Genomic DNA, 20,509 nt, shown 5'->3' with positions numbered 1-20,509 from the left:
GAGCTGGAACCAACTTCCAAGGGAAGTGGTGCTGGCCCCTACCCTGGGGGTCTTTAAGAAGAGGCTGGATGCCTACCTGGCTGGACTCATTTGAGTCCCGTTTTTGTTTTGGGGTTTTGTTGTTCTCCCGCCCTGGCGGGGGGTTGGGCTAGAAGATCTACTAGGTCCCTTCCGACCCTAAACCTATGAAACTATGAAACTACATTTCTCTGTATTAAATGACAGCAAGTTGCGGTCTTCCCACTTCATGAGCCTGTCCAGGTCGGCCTGTATTGCCAGCCTGTCTTCAAGTGTGCTAACATTCCCCCATAGCTTGGTGTCATCAGTGAACTTTGCCAGATTGTTTATAATGCCTGAATCCAAATTGTTAATGAACATGCTGAAGAGCACTGATCCAAGTACTGACTCCTGAGGGACACTATTGGTCACCCTCCACCATGATGACTCAGTTTCATCAATCAGTACCCTTTAGGTCCTATCATGGAGCCAGTTACCTAGCAACCGGACCATAAAGTAGTCAAGGCTGCATTTTCCCAAGTTGACTGTGAGGACTTCGTCAGATACCAGCTCAAAGACCTTTCTGAAGTCCAAGTATATGTGGTGGAGATGTGTTCGCAGATCTTACATTTTTTGTCATGGCATGGTCTGGATCCATTTGGTGTATTTTGGGCCCCAGGAAGTTTGCTTCTGGTGATGAGGTTGGCAAGGTTTGGTGCTTGTTTCAAGGCTAGGATCAATGGTTCTGGGAAGATCTCTTTAAGAACTGGGTCTTCTTCTGGTATAAGTTGCAAGTGTTTGAGGATTTTCCATATAGGTTCCAGGGAGGGATGATTCAACATAACTAGTGGTGTGCGATTCACAGGGATTTTCTTTCTGTAGTGCAGCAATTCTTCATGTGGTATCCAGGTGGCTCTTTCAAAAGTGTGATCTCTCTCTCTGCAGGAGTGTCCTTATTGAGTGAAAACTCTTTTGAGATGTGTGAGGTGATGATCACAGGCATTCTCAGTGCAAATTCGATGGTATCGGAGAGGTTGGCTGTATATTAGAGCTTTCTTGGTGTGTTTAGAGTGATTGCTGGTTCTGTGCAGATATGTATGTTAGTCCATGGGTTTCTTGTATATGGTGGTTTGTAACTTACCATTCTGGATAGTGATCATAGTGTCTAAAAAGGAAATGTTGGTGCTGGAGTATTGAAGAGGTAGTCTGATGGAGGGGTGATGATTATTAAATTTTGGATGGAAATCAATCAGAGATTGCAGGACTTCAGTCCAAATGATGATGTCATTGATATAACTTAAGTACAGAAAGGGTTTGATGGTGCAGTCCTTGAGGAATCTTCTTCCAAGTGGCTCATATTTTGGGGGCATTTCACATGCCTCTTCACTACAATGTGCAGGACCTCTGCTATTATGTTAATTTCTTTCTGCAACGATTAAAAATGAAGCTATGAAGGGAAAACTGCACCCACTCTGGTAGGATAACAGTGTTACAATGGAGAACTACTGTTGTTCCTGATGAGCGGCATATTCCTTAAGCAGAACAGATAAATGCTTCCAAGCATCGGTTGTGAATGAGATTCAAAGATGTATCTTTTATAAAATAAACAACCTGAGGGACTCATTGCACGTGGCACTCGTAATCCCCCAGATTTGTAATGATACGATACCCTAGATTTCCTTTTTGGATTAACTTCAGGAAAACTGTATTAAGGAGAAAAATGAATATAGGTAGAATGAAGTCCAGGATGGTTTGTGGACAGTACCAGAGATTAATTAAGTACTGACTCTGTCTTGGTGTCAAATGTAAGATTCCATAAAGCAGTGGAGATTAATGGTGGCTAAGAAATAATCAGTTTTGCTGTTATTGGGGACTGGATCAGTACCTGAGACAAGCAACAGAAATAGCTTCCTCCGTACTCAGTCCTAATGAAGCAGCACTTGGTACCATGTTATTGAGTCACTCCAAAGTGGCTGAATACTCAGCAACTCAAAACAGGGCCTACCTACACTGAGTAACAGCTACACTGCACTATGTGAAAGCCTCATTAATTTGAACCATAGAGGACCAAAAAAACCCCACACAGTTTCAAAATACACAGGTTTGAAATAAATGTAAATATAAAATGCTATGGGCATGTACAGACTTAGTTTACCCATAAGCAAATCTTACTAACTGATTGGAACAAAACGATGAGTGCAAGCTAGACATATTAGTCCAAAACCAAAAAAGCTCATGATTTACAATGATTCATGGGGCTAGGCCACAGAAGAGTCAACAGCCTTTCAGGCCATGATGACCCCAGAGCCCAGCACTGTTCAGTATGTGTGTGTATTCCAGATACCACCCTCACCTCCCCACAAGCTCCCATGTGCTAATTAGCAAGGATTCTGGTTTTCTTGGTTTAAAAACCCAAAATTCTCTGGTAAAAAAAAGTTCCAAAATTCTCAAACTAAAAAACTCAAAATCTGCAGTTTTCCACAATTAAAAGGAAATGCCATTATATATATATATAGGTATGAGTTGAACACAAAGTTTTATTGCTATACTTATAATTTTAACACAGTTTGGAAGTCTACCAGTGCTTCAACCATTAAAATAAAATAAATTATAAATACCTATATATTTTGGCATTTGATTTTGGTTTATTTATCATAGAAAATCAGAGCTCCTCCTGCCACCTTTGCTTACCAGGATGCAGGTCCAGCAGCAACTGTTTCCACCCAGCTGCTTTGTGGTGCTGAGAAGCCCTCATATGACGGTGCCCTGCCCCTGCCCATGCCATCATCCCTCACTCCCAAGCCACAGCCCCCATAGCCCTCCTGGTGGCCTTCACTCCCAACCCACAGCCCACCTATGCCCCTCTAGCCCAGCTGGTGCCCCTCAGTCCCCACCTGCAGCCCCCTGCCTCCCCTCCAAGCCTTGCCACAGGGGCCTCCAGCTGCCAGGGCTCTGGGACCAGAGCCAGGGCCCGCAGCCTCCTGGTCCCTCCCCAGCAGCACCTGGCTGCTACAGTCAGAGCAGAGCCTGTGGGGGGAGGATGCAGGCTGCCTGCAGTGGGGCTTGAGGCTTCCTGCCCTGCTGCCCTCCCCTCAGGGGCCTCAGCTGCCCAGTGGGAAGGGCCCAGTGCAGGAAGGTGGAGAGGCTCACTGCTGCTGCCGCCACTGCCCCTAGGAGCCATGCGCCAGTCATGCCACCATGGCAAGGCACCCCCCGCCTGCCCAACATCAGCAGGGGTGGTAGCAGCAGCGCAGACTTGTGCCCCTAGCTGCTGCCAGGTGGGCAGGGGGCACCTCACCATGGCAGCGCAGCTGGAGTGGGGCTCTCGCCAACAATGGCAGTGGCACCAAGGCTTCCCACCCTCCTGCACTGGGTTTCACCTACTACTGTGGAGGCCTCTGCGGGGAAGGCAGCAGGGTGGGGAGCCCCAAATCTGCAGCAGGCAGTCCTCATCTTCCCATGCCCTACACACAAACCTGGGGATGCACATGCCCCCCATGCCCCAACTCCCCAGGACTGTGTGCAGCAGCAGGGAGTGAGTCCCCCCTGCTGCCCCCTAGACGAGCTGCTCATGGCTCCATCCTGTTCCCCCAGCTGGGCCCTGTGGCCACACATTCCCATCTGGGCGCTAGACTCCCCTTGGGCCTTGCTCCCCACAGCCCCAAGGGGAGTCTTCCAGCCTGCAAGGGCAAACCTACATTTTTCTCCTTCAAAGGAAAAAATCCATGTTTTCCCTCAGTGAACAGAAAATCTGGATCCCTGCCCCTCACTCGTGATTGAAATCAGGTGTTCTCCAAAACTACATGTAGCAAGACTCTCCAAAAATGTATATGAAGAAGAGGCACAGTGGTGTTTGATTTAGCTCAACCCTGCAGAGGGCAGGGTCACATCAGTCACGTGTGATGCATCGAGGAAGGGGATGACAGATCCTCTCATCTACATAGACATTTGGTAATGTTTGCCAGATGGTTAAGGCTATTGAAAAAACAGAAATCATTGGGAACAGGAAAGAAAAGCTCTGCTCAGCTGTGGCAGTGAAGAGGAAGTCAAAATTTATTCAACAAAGTGGCTCACTATGACTTGAAAATAAGTTGGCACTGAGGGGGATCAAGCACAATGGGCACATCATCTTATTTGGACAGGCTGCATTGACCCAGCCTTGTGGCAAGTTCCCACTTATATATTTGCCCAATATAGGCTTCTGCCTTGTGCCAGGTGCCTTATGGGCATGCTCAATACAGGCTGTAGTCCATCAACTTTGTAGCTGATTCTCATGACTGAGCATGTGCTGCTTCTGGCAGTGGTATAATGACAAAGTATTTAATGAGGTTTTTCCTGGTCAGGGACCAGAAAATGGCTTTGAATTTTCAAAAGTAGCTGTATTATGAATTAGCCATATTGTAAAGCATTAAAAAAAATCCTTGTGGCTGGGGAGTGACAATAGCTTCAAAGTATCCAATACATTGAACTATCCAATATCAAACTAATCAGGTTTTCCTGTACTATCAAAGAGCACTACCTGGAACTGCTGATCAAAGCTTTCCAATCTTGAGTGGATGTGAGTGCTACAACGGGATATACTTACGAGATGGACAAAAGTACATTTGCACAGGCTTCCAGAAGGGCTTCAGATTGTGAAGCAGCTGTAACACATTTATGAATCTATAGTAATAACAGGGAGCTAAAAATTACCCTAACTTTAGCTGTGGATGAAGCACGGTTGAAGTTGGAGTGATTTTGTTGCATTAGTACTACTAGACACTCGTTCACATGCAACAATTAGAGCATAACAGCTGCTGCGTGGTGAAGCAGCAGCTCCTCCTCCCCTTTTGACACTGCTCCAAGTGTATGGTTGTCTATGTCCTTAGAGATACATAAATCAAATGACAAGGAATTATTTGTTGTTTCAGGTTCTACCTAAGTATTATGAACAAGTTTAGTGAATAAATTCTGAAATAATATAGGCAATAATTAGAGATTCATTTATTTTGGGCACTATTCTCCAAAAGATGAAAACAAAGCAAACAACCCCTGGAAAAAACTTCATTAGCTAATAGGTGATACTAAGAAATGCTACTCCAAATAACATGTAAAGTTACATAAACAGTTTTTAGCATGCTGTTGATTTTAACAGCAAAGTTATCAGCCAATGTAAAATACATAATTCTGATATCAAACTTAAATATAGGCATCAATGATAAATGTTGTCTGCACAACAAGCAAACCTAATGTACCTCTGATTCCAGCTTTCATTCCCTGGGCCCTTCATGTCCAAGGCCTTACTGTGAAAAACACTTAAAATAATAAGATCGGTTACTCTAGGATAAACTTGTTATTTTGGTAAAGTGTTTTAAGATTAAAGATTAAAAACATAATAATACTGAAATCATGTTTTGCAAATGCCCACATATAACAAGGAATATCAGTTCCTTTGCCTTCTCTCTTCTTATGGATAATATGTATATAGACTGCAGTGCCCATACAATAAAATCCTGATTTTGGATAAGGATACATTGGTAGATGTAAAATATTTATACACAGAGATACCTTAGCTGTGTACTGAAAAAATACCAGTACTTAATCACTCTATTATACTGAAAATTAGATATCACAATACCTTCAAAACCATCCCTTACACAAATGCAGTGTTACTGAAGAAAAATGTGTGATGGCCTTCCCAAAGCTATTGGTTCCATCAGATGTGCGAAAAAAAGTATTTTTCTGCAAACTGTATACATCTGCAAAGTAGAACTGTGTTTCCTCAACTACTCTATAACTAAGAGCACTCCATTCTGACAGATAGGGTTCCTCCGAGTAAAATTAAGGTGTTTGTACAGCCAAACAAGGAGTGGAGTAGGAAGGGGGGCCTTTCTCCACACAGTTACTTTTTAAGGTCCATATACTGCTACCAAACCTCTTTTACAAATATTACCATACCATAAATTAAATTAAAATATACAAGTTTATTTCTACCATTGCTATTCTTACAAATACACTAGTAAGTCCTGATGCTTAAAATAAAGATATGTGGGCAGCCACTGCACCCAACTGGGAAGTGTTCAGACATATGGAGTAACTCTGAAAAAGGGGGTCAGTGGGTAGAGTTTGAGAAATCACTTCATAGCTGTCTTTTTTTAAAATTTTTTTGGCGAGACTAGACTCAAAATGCCTTTAAAAATATTGATCTACAACCTCAAAAAGGAAGCACCACGATCAGTATCTGATCAATTATTAAGTATATCACAGATAGTTACCAAATATTTGAGAAAGGGGAGCAATATGATGCTTCTGCCAAGGTACTAACCTATCACCCCTAGCCTCAACCCTAAACCCTACAAACATTAAATACACATTTAGGCAACTTTGCAAAATGAGTCAAATGCTAATGTTTTATGCTTTAAGATTTGAGCTTCAAGGTAGTAGTTAATATACTACAAGAGTGCCTTCTAGGGCACAAAACAACTAAAAACTAAAACAAAATAAACCTAAAATATAAGAGGAAATGAAGTTCACATATAATGGTAAGCTACTTAGGTCTAAAATGCAACAATGTTTGTATATATTCCAATTTAATGCTGACAAAATGAAAAGTGCATTCACGAAAGGAAAAAAAGGACTTTGTCTTGAGTAGAAAAATAAATATTTTCACTATGATGCATATAAAAACTCCTAAATGAAACATCAAGTAGAAAACTCCAACAACAAAAAAACATGACACACTGATTAACTGAAAAGAGACATACAATTAACTGGGATATAAAATAAAAGGGGGAGAAATCCTACAATCTATGCCCTTGTCAGAATCCCAGAAAGTAGAACATAAATAACTAAATGCACCCCCTGTAAATGCAAGATTGCACTCTACACTATATAGTCTCTGCGATATTTTTCTCTAATTACTTAAGAAACAGCACAGGCAAAGAGCTTCTGCCACTTTCTCTAACTCATCTACTGCTTGGTTAACAACATACTTTAGGAATCTTTTTTTTCGCCTGGGTGTAGAGTCTATGTTTATTTTTCCTTTATTTCAGCCCATAATTCTCTATTATGCCCAACTGGACTACCTTGAACAATTCCTCACCTATTTTTGTCTGAGCACAATTATTTAATACTTGTTGATTGTTCTGTTTCCCCCCCTCAGTCAAATTAGGTACATTTAGTTCATTTAATGTTGCCTATATAACCTCTTATTACTCTCAATTCCCTCCAGCTTTTTGGTATAATCAGAACAACATAATATTTTAGGTGAAGACACAGCATTCAGTTATGAAATCATCACTTTAACCCCTGGATATGACTAGGAGCATAACTTGGAGTAGGTGACCAGGGCAAGAATGAGGGCATACAAAAATGGCTATTGCCTAGGGCACAGAAACTGTTTTTTATGCCTCTTGGACAGGACTCTGCATAAACCCCAACCAGGTGTGACCAACTTGATCCAGGCAGTGCTGCAGCTTACACTTTGTTACAGTGTCCACATCCCAAATCCAATACAGAACAAATCCTGAAGTACAGGTGATAATTCAGAATGATTCGAGGATTTCATTGCTGGAATGTATCTCCAGAACAGCTGGTGTACAGTATTTACAGGCAGTCCTCCACTTAAAATGTTTCGAGTTACATTTCGCACTTACAACGTTTATAAATTTACACCCTTTTTCAACTTTACAATGTGAGTTTCGACTTTACAACACTTGATCCAATGTGACGCCACACCAGTGAACAAGTTCACTGTGTCACCCACGCCCCCAGAGAATATCTGTCCAAACTTCCTTGGACATTTTCTTTAAGAAAACAGACGAGACTCCAGAAAAACCTGCAGCCAAGACTCCTGAGAAGACTCCAGCCAAGAACCCTTCAAAAAGTCCAACCAAGAACCTTTCAAAAAGTCCAGCAAAGTAACCTCAAAAAAGTCCTTCCAAATCAATATGATTGCTATTTACAATATAAATATATTAATGTAGCTATATTACTCATTTATAATTGATCGAGTACAAAATTCTGGGGTATTTTTGGTGGAAATAGGGTATCAGGCCCTGGTTCAGGAACCAATCCCCCATTTATAACATTGTTTCTTACGAGACAATTGGTTCCAAGTTACAACGTTTCAACTTCAGAGACAGTTTTCAGGAACCAATTGTGTCGTAAGTCCAAGGACTGCTTGTACTCCATTCTTCATTTATACCAAATGGCTCTCTAAAAATGATCACCTGAATCAATCCTGCAGTCATTTTTCTTCCTAAAAGGGAGCCTTGAATCTATCACATGTTCCCATATCTCCCTCACTGTTACCTCTGGACTATAAAATTAGAAGTTCCCCAATATCCTTCAAAATCCCTTTTACCATCTTGTCAGATCTCGTCTCGACTCCTGGGAAAGTACTGCGAAGTATTTATTTGGGTAATTCTTTCATACGTTTATGACAATTTTCTCACTAAACCTATTTATAAAAAAACCAAAAAAGCACTTGTTCCCTGTTTAGACGAGGGACAGTTTATTTTAGTCACATCATAACTTTTAGTCCTTTTCAGAGCTGGGATACCCCTGCTCACTTAAAATCTTACATAAATTCCAGTCTAAATAGAATGTCAAATGTCTTGTAATGCTGTTCTTGCTGCTGATCAATAAGAATTTCACCTGAGGGGTTTTATCTATATATAGACTGGAGAAAGAGCAAGAGAGTACTTCCTAACATGGCCATTCATTACGTAATGTGAAACCTATTTCAAGCTATCTCATGCAATTTTAAAAGGCTTTCATCTACCCTATTTTTGCCTCTGCAACAAGATAGGGGAGGACTGTAAATTTCTTACCCGCACTATTTCACAGTCAACATTTAATTCTGCAGCGACAGCTTCAATTTTCTCTCTGCAGACTGAGCCCAGGCTGGTCATGCCATTGTCCCAGTATTTCTTTAAGGTGGCTAAATCTCGGTCACTAAACTGTGTGCGGTCTTGTAGCTGGAAGACAAGAAGTGATTATTAGAATAAAGCAAAAAGAAAATGAGTTTGGGTGATGCAGGCCTTTTCACTTTGCCATTACAAAACCAAAAATCCTAGAGGAGGAAACCACTCATCTTGTAGCTCAATAACTTAGTTGTGAAGGCATCTGACCAGGATCCTGTTTTTAGCCCCCCACAGCCAAAGGGGGCTTGAACCTACATCTTGCACTTCCCAGCAAAGTATCTTAACCACCAAGTCAGGGTCTAGGCAGGATCAAGAGTATTACCCATTTTTTTCTCTTAAGGTAAACTACTGGGCTGCCAAAAGAAGACATATGGAACTAGGGAAACAGTGTAAAGAGAAACTAGCTCTGCTGTTCAGAGAAATGGTACTGGCCTGGAAAAGGAGACTACTCTGGGTTCTGGCCTCTATACTTGGCCCCAATGCTGTCTATCCATTTTATCAAGTGACTAATGCAGAACTCTCCCTGGGCAAGTGCTTTAATCACTAGGTAATGAGCCAAGGTTGAGTGGCTCAAACCACACAAACACTGGCTGTGGTTTTTCACTGATTAATGTTTCAGGGACCACATGCTTTCCCAAGCATGATATAGAATAGTAAGAGTATCAAGGTACGTACAAGCTTTCACACAAACTGGCATAAGTTAGGCAGTCTAGTTTAGGCCGTTTGAAACCCTTTGTACAAGCATTCATAAGGCTGGCTACGTGCTCTGCAGACAGACTGTTGCCAATGGCCCCAGAGCACACATCTCATTATGCTTTGCAAGCTCCCCAGTTTGTCTACAGGCAGATGACAGCACCCAAGGGCACAGGTTAGGGCTGACTGGGTAGACCACATCCCCCTTCCCCATAACACCTCCTCCAACCTCCCTACCAGCTGTCAGTCATTCATCCAGCAGACCCAGAGACACTGTGTTGTCTTTTCAAGCTCATCAGTTCCCCTTCCAGCAGCGCAATAGGTCCTTTGACCTCTGGCACCAGCTGAGACCCAGTTTCAGCATAGGGCAGATGAGTCTGGTCTGGGTTGGGTGTTGTGTGGGTGCCAGCATGTCCAGTGGGGCAAATGAGACCAGTCCACTTCCATGGGGCATGGGGAGCAGGCCCGAAGTGTCCAGTTCTGTGGAGAGGGGCAGGGTCTGGGAGCTTCAGAAATGAGGGGGGTGGGGCAGGGTCTTGCCCTCACCCACAGTGCATTGACAAGGCCCCTACCAGGCCCCTACCTGAGAGGCTGGTCTGTGTAGAAGGGGTGTGGGGGGGTTCCAGAATGGCAGGGGTCACTGCACTTCAGGTACATGAGGGGGCAGGGCTTGGGGAACAGCACAGGGTCTTCAGAGTCCAGGTCCAAGAGGTGAGGGCCAGGTCCAAGCAGATCCAGGGCAGGGTGGAGGGGGACAGGAAAGAAAGGGTGTGCTGGCAGATTACCTTCCTCTCCTGCTTAGGGTTCAGCAGGGTTAACGCTGCACAGCCCCACGGCTGGGGAAAGGGGTTGGGCTTTCCCAGCCTAGGGGGAGGAAGGAGGGAAAAGGTTGGTCTGCGACTCAGCTGGAGAAGTGCAGTCTGATTGACCTACAGATTTTCACTGGTGGTGGGGCAACAGAAGTGAAGACAGAGCAAGGCAGACTGAGTGCTTTTATTGGACAAGTAAGTGTATAAGCATTCATTAAACTGGCAGAATCTCCAACTGGACTAGACTTAGACCTGGTCAGACAAGCTTTAAATTTAAACCACAAGCATGTTTTTTCAGACCACACCAAGCATGGTAAACACTTGTACGTTTAGGGTTCCTACCAGTGGAATTGTGATTCCACTGGCAGAAATGTAAATCGCTGAATGCATCCAAAGAAGCCATAGCACATGCAGGACAAATCTAGTTGGACAGGTGGGAGTAAGATCTAAAAATTGGTGATGCTGGCACCTGTGCTTCTAACTTCAGGTGGCACCTTAGCCATTCAGGCTAGGGACAGAAATTAGCCGGTAAAAATGAATGAGCTGGTAAAAAGTGATTAGAACCCAGTTGAAACCTGTAACAAAACAGAAGTTCAGTGCACATACACCAGTTTCAAAATGGCAGAATCCAGTTTAAGATAGACCTGGATGGATGCAGTACTAGATTCAATCACTTTAGGTTACACTAGTCTATTGAACTTCTGTTCCAGATCCCCTCCCAACACAAGTTGATCCCAGTCCTTTGGCATTCTAGGGTGCACTGTGGGCCCCACTTAACTCCCCTCCCCCCAGCTGCTGGGCAGGCTTGCCTCCACCCCCAGGTTGTCATAGAGCTTCAAAGCCTCTGCTCCCCAGCCCAGCTAGCAGTAGCAAATGGGAAGGGGGGGAGGGGCAAATGGTCTGCACAGCAGGGGAGGGAAGCCCCCGAAACAGGGGCTTTCTGCCAGGCAGCAAATGCTCCAGCCTTGCCTGCTTGCCAGCCCTCCACCTCTCAGCTGCTGAGATGCAGTGGTGCTGGCAAGGGGGCAGGGCTGGAGCATTTGCTGCCCAGCAGAGCTGGGCTGCACAGGGGAATAGTCCCCACCTCGGAGGCCTAGAACCAGGGGTTCTCAAACTTTGTGATACCACGACCACCGATCGATGAGTGAGGGGACCCCCCACGTACCCGAGCAGCGGTGAAAGCGGTGAAAGCGGAAGCGCCGGCTGTGCATGGGTTTGTGACCCCCTTTTAAGTTGGGTCACAACCCACAGTTTGAGAACCTCTGGTCTAATCTACACAGTTTAGAGAAACCTGTATAGATTGGATCGAGTCTGCCTCCGGCTTTTCGGTTGTCTGTACTTAGCCTTAAAGGAGAAGCTGGATTTAGGCCTGTGTCTTAGACTTTCTACTATTTAATTATCCCTTTTCTTTTCTTGAAAATCTGATTTTTCAATCCAGAGCAGCACCAAATTCCCTAGGCTTTACCTCTGCCAGTACATTTAGAAGCAAAAGGAAGGTTTAAATGCTGTGGCCTTTCTTAATTCTACCTGATCTTTTGATTGGTCTTACCTCACTTTCACAAGGTTTAATGAGTGTAACCATGTTTTTGCTCTGGCTGTTTACTCTCTCCTCCCAGTTTAGGCATATTACTCCTTAATGCTTTCTAATCTCCTCCTCCCTCTGGAGAACTCTTTTATCTTACTGCAAACTACAATATATGCATAATTCAAAAGAATTCCAACTCCCCTAAAGGGAATGCTTTAATGTTTATTTGGTAAGCCCTGGAGTTTAACATTGTTTCCACGGTTTATTTGCAGTTTCCCAAATGTTGCGTTTTGATAAAACTGCACATATGATAATAGACTATGGATTGAAGCAAGGCCACTGGAAATAATTTTAAGGTTACACACCACTTCTTCATTTTGTGTGGGAGTGCATTTAAAATGTGTTGTCAGACTGTTCTGCAAACAAAACCATTAGTGTAGTTATACTTGTTAGTCCAACTATCTTAATTATCATTTTAGTTTCCTTATGCTGACACATTCCCCATCTCTCCTGCTGCTAGAAATCAACAAAAGCAACTATACTTACTTTCCGCATGAAGAGAGCAACAACACACCTGCATATGGGTAGCTGCTTATTACTTACATCAATTACTAGAATTAGACCTCTGAAACCATGTTTTCTACATCTGAGAAGGGGAGGGCTTACATTAAAAAGAAAAACCTTATTAAAAATCAATATAAGTTTATTTGATTCTTTGTATTAATCTAAAAATTAGCAGACTAAAGATACTGCTAATATTTTGGACAGCATCTACATGTTGTTCTTCCTACTTATGGAAACTCTCTAGTTTTTTTTTTGTTTCAAAGAAATGACTAAAAAGTCTTTAGAAAAATATTTGAGCCTCTGCAATAACAAATTTATATACTGTGGCATACCAATTTTACAAGTTGTTTTCCAGAGCAACCGTGTACTATGTAGACCAATTATGGAATTCATAATATATTCCAAAGATTATAAGTGGTTAATATTGCACAATATTTAATTAATGAAACAATACCCAAAACACTCATTGACTATATACAGTTCCACTCATTTGGGCATTGTAATGGGGTCCTCTCCAGGAGTTGCTGCAAAGCTCCTGGGAGCCCCCTTAGCTCTTGTCAACTCTGCTTTCTTGGGACCATCGCCCCTTCATCTCACCTGCCACGCCTTGCTGTAATTATAATTTTTGAAGAGATGCTGCCCCAGAGCTCCTGAAGCCAGATCTCAAGCTCATGAGTACAGGGGTGTCCCTACTCATTGCTTTAAGGGCTAATGATGCCTCCTCATCTCCCCTTATAGCTATGCCCAAGCCTCTCAGATGTTACCAATCACTCACTAGCTCTGGCCTGCATCCTCTACCCCTCCTGGGCTCAGGGCTCTGTCTCTTTCCACCCACAGCCAGGCACTTCACCCATTTTGGCTACTCCTGGGTGTAACCCAGGGTCCTCAAATGTGTTTCCATCTCTTGGAGACACTGGGCCCTTGCCCTGTCTCTGCAATTCTCTGGGCTGAGAGTCCTGGGCCCTGTCAGTCTCCAGCTGTGGTCCTCCTCAGTCTTTGAACCCCTCTGCCCAGGCCTTGACCCTGCTCCAAGGCCAACTGAGACCTCCCAGGCTACAGGCTCCCTGACCCTGCTTGTTCTCACCCCTCCTAGGCTGAGCCCTGCTTCTTTGCCTGGCCACTGCTCCTGGGCCAGTTGAGATCTCTACTGTCCTTGGGCTATAGGACTATTTCCTTATGTCCCTACAGTCTCAATCCCTAAACTGCTGGTCTTGCTTACTTCAGCTTAAGTGTTAATCAGAAGCCAGGCTGCAGCCCCACTGCTCAGGAGCTCTTCTCTCTATAGCTCTCAGGGCTAAACAGCTCAGCTCAAGCCCTGAGTTTATATCCTGCAAGCCCAGCCCCGTTAGGTCACATGGCTCCTAAAAAGCCAACAGCATACCAGGTTGTATCTAGGTGTTTCACTTGCAAATCAAAATAACTGCTTCTTCTGCATTATTCAACACCAGGGAAGCCTCCCCAGGAGTACTGCATTCAGTTCTAGGCCCCACACTTCATGAAAAATGTGGACAGACTGGAAAGAGTCAAGTACAGTGACGATAATGATTAGGGGCCTGATGAAGAAAGGGTAAAAGAGCTAGGGTTATTTAGTTTGGAGACAAGAACACTGAGGGAAGGATTTGATAAAGGTCTTCTAATACCTCCAGGGCAATTAGAGAGAGATGAAGATGGACTGTTTCCCTATGGCCCTAGGGAACAGGACTAGAAACAGTGGCCTCAAGCTACAGCACAGGAAACTTACGTTGGAGATTAGGAGAAATTTTCTGTGAGGATGGTCAAATATTAAAATAGGCTACCTAGAAAAGTTGTGGAATCTCCATTTCTGGACATTTTCAAGAGCAGTTTGACAGGCACCTGGCTGGGATAGTTTAGTCAGGGATAATCCTGCCTTGAGCAGGGGGCGGTACCTTGTGAGGTCATTTCCAGAACTGCTTTCCCATTATCCTATGTCAGGAACACAGATAATATTTTCCTTTTTAAAGCTGCTAGACTGATGTCTTTTGGTTTCTAGACTAGAGGGGCTTACTCTTTCTGTGAAGCAGACAGGAAGCAGGGCAGCCATGTAACCTGAGAAAGAAAACAATGGAGAAAGAACTAGTACAGGCATGGGCAAAAAAAGGCCCATGGACCAGATCCGGCCCGCCAGGCATTTTCAGCCAGCCTGTGGGTACCCACCAATAAATTGTACCATGCTCAGCCCTTCTGCCCATTAGGGTGGGATCGAGGCGCCCACATATACACACACCCTGACATACCCTATTACACCTTGCTCCCACCCTGGTGTGCTGAAGGATCCAGCCAGCACACAGCTTCTGAGAGGGACTGCTGCTGCAGCCGTGGTGGGACCTGCTTGGCTTCCATGGTGTTTTGCTCACTTGGGCAGTGGGTAGGGAAGTGCGGGAGTGGGGAGGGAGCTGCAGTTGGGTGGGGGCAGGGAGCATGGGGCTGGTGGCAGCATGGAGCCTGCTCTCAGGGGGCGGTGGAAGTGCAGAGCTTGGGTGGGCAGGATGTGGGTGTGAGGGAGGGTGGGGAGAAGCACAGCACCACTGGGCTGCCTCTATTGCAGGAGTTCCCCGCACGCTCATGCAGCTCCTGGCACTCATGCACCACTGGGGGAAGCCCTATGTGGCAGCCTGCTGCCCTCCCCACCCCCTGCTACACAGGTCCCAGGACTCCAGTAGAAGTGGAGCCCCCTGCTTCCCTGTGGAGTCCTGGGACCTGCAATGCAGGGGATGAGGAAGGCAGCAAGCTCTTGTGTGGGGTGCCAGGAGCTTCACATTAGTACAGGGAATCCCCACATGCAGTGCTGGCCAGAGCCATGTGCCACCAGGTGCCAGCACCTATACTGGGCACAAGTTCTCCCACATGCTGCTACTCCTGGCAGCAAGGGCTGCATGCCATGTGGGGGAGTGTGTGGGGGAGTGTGTGGGGGGGGTTCCTACACCCTTCCACCCTACCTCACACCCCACAAACTTCACACACCCACATCCTACCCCCACAATTCCCCCACATATATACACGCAACATACCCTATGCCCCCCCATGCCCCCCCCACAAAAAGTACCACAAAGCGCCCGAACTATACAAACATTGGGTAAGCTGGGTCCAACTAACACACTGCCTCTTCTGGGCGTGTACTGAGCTCAGCAGAGGAGCACATAGGGTTTAAAGTAAAGTGCCATGGGTGTGTGCGTGTGGGCGGGGTGTTAATGTCTGCAAGTAGCCTTATACAATTTAACGTGATCTTTGCCCATGAATTGCCTAGAGGCTCAGAAGAAAGCAGTAATACGAAATAGACAGCTGCCTTCCTTCTTACTAGGCCTTGCTAGAGGAAAAGTCCTTGAAGAAAACCATGCAGAGCTTTCAACAAAAGGATGCAACAACATAGTCATAGGCAGAAAAGGCTAGAATTGGCTGTTTACCAGTATATACCCATGAGGTTAGTGCTCCTTTAAGGATGCCAGCCTTCCCTGATCCACCAAAAAAAGGAAAAAATCAATAATTAAATAGCATTAGAAAGTGTTTATTTGGCAATTATGTGTGCTATGGAGAATTAAAGTTGCAGTGACATAAAACACTTGTGGTAACACTGATGGAATCTAGTCAGAGACATTAGGAGATGAAGGGTAAAAAGGTTGGTTAGTTTTTCATTTCCTCACTTCTGTGGTCTTCAGTCAGGAACCTCACGTGTAACAATCCAAACTGCTTCAACAACAAGTTTCTGTATTTTAGAATATGAAGAGACGAAATAGTGAGCATCAACTGCCCTGCCTAAATTGTAATAGTGGATTTCTTTCCAAAAATTTTTTTAAAAAGAAGAAAAAAAACCTCACAGCAAAGTACTAATTCAGTCAGATTACAAAATATCTGCTTGCTTTTTTCCCCCCCTTTAATTATAAGCATAGTCTGTTAAAGGTGAATGCTTTTGGCACTTAAACTTCCCAGAGGGTATTCTGAAAAGGCACTTTCCGCTATCACTACTCTAGCAGAAGTGGACAAGCCAATTAGGACTCCAGTCTGCCTTGTGCAGAAGGCTTGACTCAATGTCAAGAGAGAAGGAAAAACAAAGACAAGAGAGAACATTTTGGCATTATTTCCCAGGGGTCACAGTGACCTCATACTTGTCTATCATATATTCTTCACGGGTTTCATTTGGACAGCCAGTGTTGCACCTTTGTCTTAGCCATATGTAAATAGATCCATTCTAGCTGGATAAGCAGTTTATGTGATACATTGTGTTAGCAATCTCTTGTAATTGTTTTTATAACATCTTTAATAGAGAAATCAAATTACTGGAGCATGCTGCCTCTCCAATGGACAGAAGAAATATTAAATAGCTAGATGGCGGGGGGGAGCAGGAGGGATGTTTGTGTGTACACATATCAGGGGAGGGGGATGGGAAATCAAAATACACGTCTTAAAAACAAAAAGGAAATATCCTTTGGTGACAACCCTAAAGAAACCTTTTGTATCTACTTACTGCAGTCACAAAGAAGAAGCTGAAGGCAGTCCACAAGGAAGTGGCTCTACCCAACTAACAGTTTGCTGCATTTACATATGAAGCTGGGTATTTTAAATTATTGCTGCGCACATCATTCAAGAGAAAGTGTAAGGATAACCATGCTGATAGTGATTCTAGGTTAGAATAAGAAACAGGGACAAGTTTCTTCAACTGACAACTAAGCAGGAAATAAGAAGTCAGTGTGGCAGAGGTGATATCTTTTATTAGACTAACAAGAGAGTTGCAAAAAAATTCTTTATTTGCAAGCTTTCAGGGTCACGTGTCCTTCCTCAGGAAAAAGAGAATGTAAAGATTGTAAAATTTCTCCCAGGCAGAAATGAAATTTCATATTGCACAAGAGAGCTGGAGGGTGGTGTAATTTCTCCTTGATGGAAAGTTCATTTTATGCAAATTAGGCTCAGATAAAAAGTTGGAGCAGTTTATTTACCTCAAAAGTGTCTGATGGCAAGCAGAAAGTTGAATTATGCTTCTTTCTTGTTAAGATGTTTCATATTTCACAGAAGGATTGGTGGTGGAAAGGTTCCCCTGGGCAAGGAAGTTCTATTGTATTGAGGCTGCTCTGCAAGTATGTAAATTTGGCTTGAAACAAAGGGTTTGAGGAGAGGTGTCAGCTTCCAGGTCTCAGGGTGTTGAATTTTTTTCTTTCTTGTAAAATGATGTTTTCATTTCAAAATGGCTAATTATATTTTTCATGTTTCAGGGATAAAGTTTGTAGCTGTGTTTGTCTAAAAGCAAAAACAATCAGTGTGGTAGAGACGATATCTTTTATTAGACCAACTAGATAGTTACAAAAACCCCCTCTTTATTTGCAAGATTTTGGGCTCATATGCCCTTCCTCAGACAAAGGAGAATGCAAAGATTGTAAAGATTTGCAGAAAATGAACTTTTCCAGACAGATGAACTTATACCACCCTCCAGCTGTCCTGTGCGATATGAAGTTTCATTTCTACCTGGGAAAAATTTTACAATCTTTAGATTTTACTTTGCTGGAAGAAGGGCATGTGAGCCTAAAAGCTTGCAAATGAAGAATTTTTTTCCAGCTATCTAGTTGGTCTAATAAAAGATATTGCCTCTACCAAACTGCATTTGCTTTTAGACCAACATGGCTACAACCTTTATCCCTGAAGCAGGAAATAATAATCACAATAGGAATTCAAAAGAGAACAGGCAAGCAGGGCAAGTGAGATGTATTTAATTGCCTAACAATTTTCTATCACAATGCAGTGGTTCCAAATCCTTTTGGACTGTAACCCTAATTAAAGGATCAAAAGGCAAGTGCCTGTTGGCTCGTAGTCATGTGGTACCCCTCTTCCAGTCTGGGCCCATATAGAGCAAGAGAATGTCTCTGGGGCCTGAAATCCTGTTTGCTAAGAGACAACTCTTAGATCTTAGTTCAGAAACCACTGCCATAATGGAAAGATGCAAATTCTCTCAGCCTCATCAGAAAGTCCTACCTTCACCATTCTAGCAAGTTCTGTACCTCATAGCTACCGCTTTTATATTTCACCCCCATTTTACCATCTATACTTTTGCAGTCCTACTTCACGGCTGCTGGGTTTTTTTTAATCAAGATCTGCTCATACTTCCCAATGGAGCCTGGGGCACTGTTGCCAGTGAGGAACTAAGAATGACATCTCTATAACAGGAGTAGTACTTGTTGGCATTTGGACAATTAATCAGTCTTTATGGGAGTTCAAGGCACGACAAGGACACTAGGTTGAGTTTATCTACTCTTAAAGCCTTTATACCCTTCATGATAGTGAGGCAAAGTAAACATCACAGTAAATCCATGTAAGTTTACAAAACACTTTTTTCAAATTCCTCCCCCCACCTCTCCACACAAACTTAGATCTACACACATTAAAGCCACATTATTGACCATACTCCTTCCTGAACTCTTTGGAGAAATCAAGGGCTTTATGTCAGGGTTCATATATTTCCCTCAATATCAGTGGGATCAAAAGTATCTGAAACTCCATATATCCACTACCTACCTACAATTGTATTTTGCCTTGACACAAAAAATAAAAATCTATTTGTTGCAAGAACAGGTCATTAAAAAGTATAAATTCTGCATGAAGAGGTCAACCTTCTTCCCATTAAAATAACTGGCATTAACTTCTTTGATACCACTGGAAAGAAGACTGAACCCATGCTAAATATCGGGATTTATTGGTGGGGAGGGAAATCACAAAAATCCTTCAGTGCCTTATAAAGAACCCACTGACAGTTACTTTTTCAGTTCAGTCTGGAAAAAAATTAAGAAGTCATAATGTGCAGCCTCACATTATATAAAACAATACTTCTCTAAAGTCAAGTCAGTATTTCAATAACTGATTTGCCTTCGTGAGTGAAAATGGCACTGTTCTAATCATTGCCTCATACTTCTACCACTTTTTTGATCTACACTTTTGCCTTAGCTTTCAAAGATATCAACTGTTTGTTACAATACCTTACACCTTGAATTAAGGAAAAATCAGCTTTATTGTCTATATTCTAAAGACCAGACAGTGGGACACTCTTTCAGTTAATCATTTCAGTCCACTCGCTATGGGAAGCGAGGTCATTGTCAGCAAAGTGAATCAGCAGTTCTACCAGGCTCTGGGTTAAAACCTGATTATCCAAGAGTCCTCTGTATGTGAGGACAACATTCTTATAAAATAGACAGGACGCAGTTTATTACAGACATTGCTGGCACATATCTAGCAGTTGTGTTTTATAAGATACATTAAATTTCAGTGGAAGTTTTTGATCGTATTTCTGCCTTTTTAGCTCTGCCTCATAGCTTCAGTTCTTTCTAGTGCAGTCTGCCTACACATACCAAAATGATACAGGAATATTTGTAAAGTAGAGTATTTTTTATTTTCAAATAACACAACTATGACTAATATTTAAAGTTGTATTGTCTAATATATTGACCTAGTAGTATCTGTCATTAAAAAATGGTGTTTACCTCAAAAGTAAGGTAACTCAGGTATATTTAAAGCAATATAGCAACCAATTCACTTGATTGTATTTGAGATGTATTTTTAACAAACTCATAAAGACTCATTTTTAGCAAAGATACCTGCTTTTGAAAAGTTAATTTCTCTTCCAACCCAAACTTATTTACCCAACGTTACACTGATATTTTTAAGACAATTGCTTTCATTCTGATCCACAAATCAAATCAACATTTTGATAAATGAAAGCCTCAACTGCTCAACTAACACTTTCATGACCTTCCTATCAAATCCATCACCATTCACTGATTTTGCTTTACTGTACTTGTCAGAATGAGTAGGTGATTTTTACAAAAGTTGCAGCTTCTCTCAGGGAAACATGATCAGTGGTAGATGAGATTGTTGCCAAATTTATAATTTAAATGAATTTATGTTCTATGTCCTTCAAAAGCCCCATTACCAAATGTTAGCAGGAAAAAGCAACAAATACATTAACATAATACTTTATTCAAATAGGCTTAACATCAGACTATTAGTGCACATGGGGAATC

At 43.0% G+C, this 20,509-nt stretch overlaps 1 protein-coding gene across 3 annotated transcripts in view; it reads right to left on the bottom strand.

Moving 5' to 3' along the window:
- The window catches only part of HDX (highly divergent homeobox), a 119,501-nt gene that overhangs the window by 57,168 nt on the left and 41,824 nt on the right, over positions 1–20,509 (bottom strand). For 2 of the 3 annotated variants that reach the window (XM_019521387.1, XM_019521385.1), the window contains exon 5: positions 8,811–8,957. The exons of the other annotated variant lie outside the window; for it this stretch is intronic. In XM_019521387.1, the coding sequence (XP_019376932.1) occupies positions 8,811–8,957 (147 nt within the window). The remainder of the gene's footprint in view (positions 1–8,810; positions 8,958–20,509) is intronic. 3 annotated transcript variants of the gene reach the window in all.

The sequence above is a fragment of the Gavialis gangeticus genome, unplaced genomic scaffold (genome assembly GCF_001723915.1).
Source record: "Gavialis gangeticus isolate Ggan-Ray unplaced genomic scaffold, GavGan_comp1, whole genome shotgun sequence".
NCBI classification, from domain to species: domain Eukaryota; kingdom Metazoa; phylum Chordata; order Crocodylia; family Gavialidae; genus Gavialis; species Gavialis gangeticus.
Note: the sequence above shows the minus strand (reverse complement) of the source record. Positions and strands in the feature narration are given on the sequence as shown.